This window comes from Phragmites australis, chromosome 3 (genome assembly GCF_958298935.1).
Source record: "Phragmites australis chromosome 3, lpPhrAust1.1, whole genome shotgun sequence".
NCBI classification, from domain to species: Eukaryota; Viridiplantae; Streptophyta; class Magnoliopsida; order Poales; family Poaceae; genus Phragmites; species Phragmites australis.
In genome coordinates, this window is record NC_084923.1 from 23,267,864 (window position 1) to 23,278,159 (window position 10,296).

Below are 10,296 nucleotides of genomic sequence, written 5' to 3' on the forward strand. Positions count from 1 at the left end.
CCGGCCGTGGTCATTCGGCACGAGGTAGCGGACCTACGCGAAGTTGGTGAGGATGAGCGAGTTGTTCGGCTCATTGGATACGGCCTGCCCGTACCTATACTATGTCCTTGCGTGCTGGGCGACGCCCACCACCTATTCGACGACAACATAGTGCATCAGCGAGCCGGCGATGTTCTCGGGGCTCATGTCTCTCGACCGCATCAACGTGATGAGCCTCTTGTACACGGGCAACTTGAGCGACGACGCTGCTTTTACCACCAGTCCGCACTCGACAATCTCGGCTTTCCGACAGTGCTTATGCCATTCTAGATCACCGTCTCCTCGAGGCTCTTCACCGTGTATTGCTCCAGCATGGGCCACCGAAGCGCCTTAGGCTACCACTCCCTGTTGTCGCCCTTGGTCTGTTGAGGAGGCAAAGGAGGAGGAGGAGGAGGAGGAGGAGGCTGCGACGACGACTACGGTGCAGTCTGGCACCGTAGCCTCCATGGATCTAGTCCCAGCCTGCTTGGATCTGGCCCTAGCCTCCATGGATCACAGCTGCTGGAACACCGAGCATGCTCGGCCACTGGTATGGAAGAGAAAGAGAGAAGAGAGACGAGATACAAGAGAGAGATGAGAGAGATGACGGAAAAAGAGATAAGAACGCACTGTAAAGAGGGGATGCGAGATAGCGACATAAAATCGAAATCAATTAAAAGTTTAGGTCCGACCCGGATATAGGTGACGGGTGATAATATGACCTGTCACCAATGACTAGTCGTAGTCTTTAGCGTGACCTGTCACTGATGATCTATTATTAGTGACAGATTATAATATGATTTTGACCTAAAGCTATACAAGTGACGGGTTGTGGTAGGATCTATCATTAAAGATTATTTAGTGACGGGTCTTTATAATCCATCATTTATTTCGTGTTTTCTCATTTATTCTGTGTTTTCTTTGTCTGTAATATGTTTCGAAGTAATCATGCTGCGCAAACTCTGTTTTCATTTGTAGCCGTAATAAGCATGAGTAAGGGAAAAGGGATAAACGGGTAAAAAATCGACAAAAAGAGTGGATGTTTGTACAAACACGTTAGCCTCTCTACGGTCAAGGTCAGCATCCTTGTCTTATTAAACCTAGGTATAACAGGGCGAACACCAAACTAACACATTCTTCCGGAGGAGACAAATGCATATTTCCAACTTGGGCTAAAAGATTAAAATTAAGAAACTTCACAAGGTTTCTAGAGTATTCGTTTGTACAAGATCACAGAGTTGCATGCGAAGGAAGCGTGGCTGCTCTGGGCATTTCTTTTTCTTTTTCTTTTTTCCTTTGCAACCGTCCAGCGGAGACCGACCTCACCCCGTCGCCCCCGCACCGCAACGCCGCATATATAAACACACTGCGGTCCAAGGAAGCATCCACCAACCCAGGCAACCCACTCATCTGCTTGCTTTCGCCCGGTCACCCGCTCCAGCGAATCCAATCCCCCAAGAGCGCGCGGCGGATGGCGGCGGCGAACACCGACGGCGGCCTCGGGACCATCCTCGCCGCCGGCGAGCGGGACTTCCTCGTCCGCAACTCCGGTGAGCAGGTCAGCCAGCCCCGTTCTTGTCCTTTTTCTCAACACCCCCTCCCAGCTGTGATTGTCCAGATTTGCGATTGTTGCTCTCTTCTTGGCCCGATCGTGTCCAGTCCTTATCGCGCCGTTGTCTCTTCTTCTCTTGTTTCTTTCGATTGGATGATCCGATGATGGACATGGGTGTGTTGGTGTGCTCGGTGACCTGAGCTGCGGTTATCAACAGGGTGCAAAATGACGAGAGGGGGGTTTTGCTTCTTGAACTCTACTGTCGAACTAGTATTTAAGGTAGAACTTGGCAAGATCGCGGTGAGCATGATTATCAATTTTTAACAGGCTAATATAGTAGCGTGCGAGGAGAGGCACGATCTGACTACGAGGTTGAAACTGCTGCAGTATGCCCAACTTTTAGCAACAAGTTCAATTTGTTTCTTCCAAATTTCTCTATTCTATCAAGCCAGGCTACTGAGTTCAAAAATTCGTCCAGGCTACAAAATAAGTTTATGAGTAACACCATGTTCTCTTTTTTTGGCCATCTCGTCTAGGAATAGGATATTTGAATCCTGTCCTGTGCAAAATAGTCAGCAGCCTTTTAGCACAATTCTATAGTTATATAATTTTAATAATTTTTAATAAATCTTAAATGCCTATATTGCGGAGATGTGGCCTATGATGGGACCTATTTTTTATTAGTATCATATGGCTAATAAAGGTGTAGGGGGGTTTTCTCCCTATATATATATATATATATTATGTGAGTCTATATAAGAATTAGAGTTTTTATCTCTTCCTCTCGCTGTTGCGCTGCCACTGTAGTCTACTCTATCTCGGTATCGGCGTGTGCTGGCAACTGAAAGAGCATGTCTCCAAAACCCTCGCTCGTGAGATCTTGCACCGGTAGAAGACGAATAAGATTTTTGGGAAGCACTCTGTACGACTGCTTAAGTTCTTTACCATGGCTCGTCTTCTTGATTGCTTAGACCCGTCCGCTGTCATCGTCAACAAATCCAGCGCTTCGTCAACAGAATCGATGGTGCCGTCAACACGGTGCAACCTACATCTTCAGCAATCTTCACAGCGTAGGATCAATACGTAAAAACTATGTCACTCGTATTTTATTTTCTGCGATCTCTAATTTCGAGTATAGTAGATCTAGACATATGTTATGCTATCATACACATGTCTATATTATGCTCTAATGATATGAACATGTTAATTTATCAGTTTACGCTCATGAATTATTTATGGATTAAATTAAATCTAAAAAAATCTTATTTTTCGGCAATTAGACCTGCGATGTTGTATGGCGCAGAATGTTGGCCAACTAAAAGGCAACATGTCCAACGGTTGAGTGTAGCGGAGATGCGCATGCTGAGATGGATCTGTGGCCACACAAGAAAGGATCGGGTTCGGAATGATGACATACGTGATAGAGTTGGTGTAGCACCAATTGAAGAGAAGCTTGTCCAACATCGTTTGAGATGGTTTGGGCATATACAACGCAAGCCCTCAGAAGCGCCTGTACATAGCGGAAGAATAAAGCGTGCGGATAATGTCAAGAGAGGTCGAGGTAGACCAAACTTGACATGGGAAGAGTCTGTAAAGAGGGATCTGAAAGACTGGAATATCACCAAAGAACTAGCCATGGACAGGGGTGCGTGGAAGTTAGCTATCCACGTGCCAGAGCCATGACTAGACTTGCAAGATCTTATGGGTTTCATCTCTAGCTTACCCCAACTTGTTTGGGACTGAAAGACTTTGTTGTTGTTGTTGTAATCTAAAAACCTTATTGTAGGCACTTTAATTTATCAATAGTTGAATTTATCGATGCACGTACTATGAGTTATGATCTTCACTATTCTGAGCACCTATCGGTACTGGAGAGTTATAGTGATTCAAACTAGATATCTGATACCGATGAGATTTATGCCACAAGTGGATATGTATTCACTTTAGGTGATGTTGCTGTCTCGTGGAGGTTTTGTAAATAGATCATCTTGACGAGGTCAACTATGGAAGTAGAACTCACTGCGTTAGATACAACCACTGTTGAGGCAGAATGACTACATGAGTTGTTGATGGACTTGCCTGTGGTTGAGAAATCAGTATCAGCTATCCTTATGAACTGTGATAATCGGATAGTTATTATCAAAGTAAACAGTTCTAAGGATAATGACAAGTTCATAAGGAACGTAAAGAGACGATTGAAGTCTGTCAGAAATTGAGAAACTTCGAAGTGATAACTTTGGATTATATCCAAACAGCTAAGAACCTAGCAGATCCCTTCACAAATGAACTATCATGAAATGTGATAGAGAATGCATCGAGGAAGATGGGTATGAGACCCATGTGAGTTATATCATAGTGGTAACTCAGCCTATGTGATCGAAAATCCCGTGAATTAGGACCTAGAAAGAACAAGCTATTAGTCTAACTGAAGGAGAATACTTTACAACCTACTCCATTGTAGATGTAATGCTCTCAGAGATCTGTAAGACAGGTTGGCTATTGTCTTAATGTGTTATGTTGTCTTTAAGAAGTAAAGATACTGTCCTACAGAGCATTCTTGAAAGAACACACCTATATAAGCTCGACTGTTTGTCGCTGTCTGTGAGATTTGGGTAATCTCTATTAAGCTTATGAAGCAACTTATATGCTCTACCCGCGAGGTAGCTTACATGCAACCATCTCTGATGAAACTTATTTGTACAAAACTTGCATTTTAAGGCGTAGTCCGTTGTTCAAGTTAATGAGTATAGCTTGATATTCTAGGTGGATGTTCAACTTAACAGTCTTCACTGAAATATTGGTATATCAAAGAACAGTGGGAAACAGGCAAATCTCTATAGGACTTTGAGATCTGGTGGGGAATTGTTAGAATTATAGGAACCATATAATTTTATTAATTCTCAATCAATCTCAAAGGCCCATATTGTGGAGATGCGACACATGATTAGACCTATCTTTTATTAATACCATATTGCTAATAGAGGTGAAGGGAAGGGTTTTTCTCCATATATTATTTCTAAGGACTCTCACCTCATTGGAGAGAGAATAGACTACTAATGAGAGTAGCTCTCAATTTGGGAACACTTTTATATGTGAGTCTATATAAGAATTAGGGTTTTTGCCTCTTCTTCTCGTTGTTGCGTAGCCACTGTAGTCTACTCCATCCTGGCATCGGCGTGCATCGGCAACCTAGAGAGCAGGTCTTCAAAACCCTCGCTCTTGAGATCTTGCACCGAGAGAGGATGGATAAGGTTTTTAGGAAGCGCTTCGCGCGACTGCTCAAGTTCTTCACCACGGCTTGTTTTTCTGGTCGCTTGGACGCCGCCCGATGTTATTGTCAACAAATTCGGCGCGTCGTCAGTAGGATCGATCGTGTCATCAACACGGTGCAACCTACCTCCTCGGTAATCTTCACAATGCATGATTAGTACGTAAAAACTATGTTACTCGTATTTTATTTTCAGTGATCCCTAATTTCGAGTATAGTAGATCTAGACGTATATAATGGTATCATACACATGTCTAGATTATGCTTTGATGATATGAACATGTTAGTTTATCAGTTTATGCTCATGAATTATTTATGGATTAAATTAAAAATTAAACCTTAAAGTGTCTTATTTTCGAACAGAAGATGGGGGGGGGGGTATTGCTTTGATCTTTCCTTTCTGAAAAGATATGCTGGGAAAAGCGCAGTGAGTTCATGACAAAGTTATGGAAAGTGGCCAAGATTGATTCCGTAACTGCAGATAACAAGTTCTGTTGCTAGAAAAGGTACCTTTAGTAAGTTCAGGCACGTGAATGGGTGGAATTTCTGAAAGACGACCATACGAAAAAAAAAAGTCTATATGTGGTTAACTAACTGCATGCAGAAAATACACTTCCAACCCGTTTTGAAACCACCACTGCATGGGGAACTGCGCCTGTAGGCCGATCAAAGCCAAGTTTTATGGAAGGTGGCTGGAGCTACTTTAGACAAGCCAATGCCAATCACGCTGAAATAGACCCATCAAGTCATTCGCAAAGAAAGTTCGTGAAGAGGGCTGGACGAGTAGAATGAGGGAAAGTGGCTGCATCGAAATCTTCTTAAACAGAACCAAAAGAATAAACATTTACATTTGATGAATGAACACATCCATTTTTTATCCGCATCCAGAATGTGGTAGCTGAACAGCTCTGCGCCTTCTCCTTTTCTCATACTGCAGGTGAAGATCAGCAGCATTGAGGCAAGCACTGTGGCCCTCTACTTCTCAGCCTCATGGTGCCCGCCATGCAGGCGGTTCACTCCAAAGCTTATCAAAGCGTACGAAGAAATAGCCTCACAGGGCAAGAGCTTTGAGGTCGTCTTTGTTTCGGGTGATCAGGATGAGGAATCATTCAATGGATACTTTGCAAAGATGCCATGGTTGGCTGTCCCTTTCTCAGACTCTGAAGGCCGCGAGGGCCTTGATGGCCGGTTTAAGGTCTCGGGTATCCCACACCTTGTCATCCTTGATGCGAAAACTGGTGAAGTTTATACTGAAGATGGCATTGAATTTGTCAGCGAGTATGGCGTAGAGGCTTACCCTTTCACACCAGAGAGGATCAAAGAACTGAAGGAGCTGGAAAAAGCGGCAAAGGATAATCAAACTGTTCAAAGCGTGCTTGGCACATCCACTCGGGACTATCTAATTTCCAGCAAGGGAGACAAGGTAACTGCTTGATGGAATTTCTTTGTCATATTTGACTTCAGTCTTGATTTTACAAATGCTTACCTGTTTTACTGTTATCTGTACCCAGGTACCCATCTCTGAGCTTCAGGGGAAGTATGTTGGTTTGTGCTTTGTGGTGAATGGCTATGGTCCAGTTGATGAATTCACTGCAGTGCTTGCTAAGATCTATGAGAAACTCAAAGAAGTGGGAGAGCAATTTGAAGTTGTGGCTATATCCTTGGACAATGATGAGTCATCGTTTAATGAGAGTTTTACCAAAATGCCTTGGCTTGCAATTCCTCAAGGTGACAAGATGTGTGAGAAGCTGGTTCGTTACTTTGAGCTTAGTGCTCTTCCTACGCTTGTTCTGATTGGCCCTGATGGGAAGACAATGAAAAACAATGTTGCGGACCTAATTGAAGAGCATGGTTTGGAGGCATGGGAGGGCTTCCCCTTCAGTGCTGAGAAGCTGGAAATTCTTGCTGAGAAGGCAAAGGCTAAAGCAGCAGCACAAACCTTGGAGTCCCTTCTGGTCAGTGGTGATTTGAACTATGTCATTGGGAAAGACGGAGCAAAGGTATGTGTTACTGGTGCTTGATTTCTTATATGGAAGTCCCCTTTTGTCATTGTGAAAAGTAGTTACTACTGTACGATGTATTATATTTTTTAAGATATTCAATCTGCTATCTATGCTTGATATCTTAGATAAAGAACACCTTTGGTTCTTATAGCATCGGAGTTTAAGATTAACCACAGTGACCTTGAATAGTGGTCCTTATGCTAACTTTAGGCGTTAATAGATGTTAAAGAGACATTTATTGAGGAGACAATATCTTCCAATGGATAAGGGATGTTTTGTTTAACATCTTCCTGTTATTGTACTGTCTTTAGTAAAGATTGTTTTGCAAACAGTTTCTATGCACTTTTTATGATTTTTATTTATTTAAGTCTTATTTTCATGAGAAGATTGAAATATACTCTTATGTATTATCTCAGGTTCCTGTATCAGAACTTGTAGGGAAGACTGTCCTCCTTTACTTCTCAGCCAAATGGTGTGGACCATGCCGAGCCTTCCTGCCTACACTTGTGAAGGAATACAACAAGATCAAGGAGAAGAACAGTGATTTTGAGATCGTCTTCATCTCTAGTGACCGTGACCAGAGCTCCTTCGATGAATTTTTCTCTGATATGCCATGGCTTGCTCTTCCCTTGGAAGATGAAAGGAAGGAATTCTTGAAGAAGACCTTCAAAATCCGTGGAATCCCTTCACTTGTCGCCATCGGTCCTACTGGGCAGACAGTCAGCAAGGATGCAAAGGCCCAACTGATGATCCACGGTGCTGATGCTTTCCCATTCACCGATGAGAGACTTGAGGAGCTGCAGAAGAAGCTGGATGAAATGGCAAAGGGGTGGCCTGAGAAGTTGAAGCATAAGCTGCATGAGGAGCATGAGCTTGTCCTGATGCGCCGTGACACGTACGGCTGTGATGGATGCGAAGAGATGGGCAGTGCATGGTCCTACAGGTGCGATGAGTGTGACTTTGATCTGCACCCCAAGTGTGCACTGGGGGAGGAGGAAAAGAAAGGCGAGGAAGGGAAGGCTAGTGAGGAAGCCCCGGCTGGATATGTGTGCGAGGGAGGTGTGTGCAGAAAGGCCTAAGTTGGTCTCCTGAGTTGCCTTTGCCAGTTGCAGCGCTATCTGAATGGTACCATAATAAATAATCATCCGATGGTTTTGCTTGGAGTTGAGGTTTTTGGGCTGTTGATGTTTGTGTTAATCAATAGTAGCTGCACCCTGAACTTTTATGAGTATATATGTGCAAAACCACGTACGTATTTTCCAGATTAAGGGAATGGGTTTGCCCTACATGATATGCATCGAGTTGAGGAATAGTTATAGTTTGGTGGTGTTAATTTCTCATTGCATTGTTTGACTTGTTTTTGAAAAGGTCTATTTCGCATGCTTGCCATTGTTGAGATTTAGATCACCGCCTGGTAACCTGGTTGTTAGTTGAACTAGTTGAGGCACTGTATGTATTATTTGAATCCGAGGGGAATTCATCTCTGTTTGAAGTTTGGGACCTCATTTGAATTGATTTTGATGTCACGTAAGCCGAGTGCAAACTTGGTACAAGCTCGAGATGGAGTAGAAGCTAGCTCCTTGCTAGACAGGCGAAATTGGCTGTAATACTCTGCTCAAGTGATGATAATACCTTGCTCTATTATGTGTAAAATATGCAATCAGAGGTGGATGATTGCCAAAATCAAATTCAAATTTTAATTCACTCTAAATAAATATTTGATTTAATCTCCAAATCAGTTCAAGATAGATTGTTATCGACTTAAAGAAAAATCCGATTGTCTGATTCCCTTAAATTTTTACTTTGAAACTAAACAACAATGTGAAACTATTGTAACAAGAATCCAAGTCAATTGGATCTCTGGATCTAGAGTTATGAAATTCGCAAGCAGACTATGACAGATGTGATGAAAATATATTAAACCCTAAATTGACAGTTCTACAAGAATTATGAAAAACTCACCAACTAAACTTTTCAGAACTTTACCTTATGCTCTAGGATGATTTTGGATGGATCAAACCAAGATAAATTGTGACGATCAAATGATCCATCGAAAATCTAACACAAAATGATAAACACCGAGAAAAACTTACGAAATTTGATCTTCATTACATGGATGGGTTCACAAGATGCACCTCAAAGCATCACTAAAAGGTTTTTCTTGAAACCCTAGATTAGTTCTCTAATCTCTATTTTCATCTACTATTTCTTCTACTGTGCACTTCAGTCACTAACACAAAACAACAGACACGGAGAAAAACTTATAAAATTTGATCTTCATTACATGGATGGATTCACAAGATGCACCTCAAAGCATCACTAAAAGTTTTTTCTCGAAACCCTAGATTAGTTCTCTAATCTCTATTTTCATATCCTATTTCTGCTACTATGCACTTCAGTCACTATTTATCTCCCGGCAACCGGCACAGAGCCGATCTTAGCTGGTTGTAACAGCCCAAATGGTATAAGGATGTCATTAAGCATCATTAGCATCATATTTAATTGTTTTGAGCAATTATTAACATGCAAATTCATTTAAACATAAATTGTGAAAATTGATGTTAAGAGGTGCTTTGTGAAGCAACTCACAATATTGCTATGAAACATAAGGTTGGAAACAATTTTTGAAATCAGTCCATGTTAAATAAGGAATATTAGTGATTTTCCCAAATTTTTGGGAATGATTTTGAAGGAATAAAAATTGCCACAAGTTAGAAAATCTTGTATCTTTGGAGAATTTTAGATTGAAATTGGCTCAGGTATTATGGGTCAAACTCATTAAAATGGGTTACACATTAATTCTAGTTTCACACAAAATTTGTCCCATAAATTTTGGACCACAAGAAGACCTACAAATAAATTAGAAAAGTGGTGGAGATATTTTCTTCAGTTGGCTACTGTTCATCATGCCCACCTTGTCATCCTCTCCGCTCTCTCTGCCTCTCGGCCGCCCTGGTCTCTGGTGGCAGCCGATTTTGTTGACTCGGGTGGCCGGCCACGTTGCCAGATAAACCGAAGCACGGCACCGAGGTATGGCCGCGATCCTTATCCTCCCTGCCCTCACTTGCTCTTTTCTCTCTCTATGCTCCTTCTCACTTGGCCACTTTCGAGCAGAGCAGCGTCGCACAACAGCACATCGCGCCACCGGCAAAATCCACCGTGCCACCGGTGAGCTCCCTCGAAGCTTGAGCCATGAGAAGGACAAAGGAAGGTCACTGAAGGATCCTCGACCGTTTCCCCTCCGAATCCGTCGTTGACCCGTCGTGCCAGCCCTCTTCTCCTTCGGCTCCGGCAGTTCCACCCCACACCTCACCACCGAGCCATCGAGCCACCGCCTCTCCGGCCCAACCAACACCGTGGTGAGCTTTCCCACGATCTCTTGAACCTTTTGCATGCGTAGTTTTCCCTTTTGCCTGTCACCGGCGCTCTTCTCCACGTGAGTCGCCCGCCGCCAC

The 10,296-nt window shown here is 42.9% G+C and overlaps 1 protein-coding gene across 1 annotated transcript; it reads left to right on the plus strand.

Moving 5' to 3' along the window:
- The first annotated feature begins 1,392 nt into the window (after positions 1-1,392).
- On the plus strand, positions 1,393-8,127 carry LOC133912664 (probable nucleoredoxin 1-1). Its single transcript, XM_062355516.1, has 4 exons — positions 1,393-1,576; positions 5,776-6,261; positions 6,350-6,838; positions 7,258-8,127. The coding sequence occupies exons 1-4, from the start codon at positions 1,490-1,492 to the stop codon at positions 7,918-7,920; spliced, it is 1,725 nt and encodes a 574-aa protein (XP_062211500.1). The 5' UTR covers positions 1,393-1,489; the 3' UTR covers positions 7,921-8,127.
- The last annotated feature ends 2,169 nt before the right edge of the window (positions 8,128-10,296 follow it).

What these genes read in the sequence shown, in the direction of transcription:
- LOC133912664 (XM_062355516.1), top strand. Translation starts at nt 1,490, where the DNA reads ATGGCGGCGGCGAACACCGACGGCGGCCTCGGGACCATCCTCGCCGCC. An exon ending in TCCGCAACTCCGGTGAGCAG is followed by an intron (nt 1,577 to 5,775) that starts GTCAGCCAGCCC and finishes CTCATACTGCAG; the next exon opens with GTGAAGATCAGCAGCATTGA. An exon ending in TTTCCAGCAAGGGAGACAAG is followed by an intron (nt 6,262 to 6,349) that starts GTAACTGCTTGA and finishes ATCTGTACCCAG; the next exon opens with GTACCCATCTCTGAGCTTCA.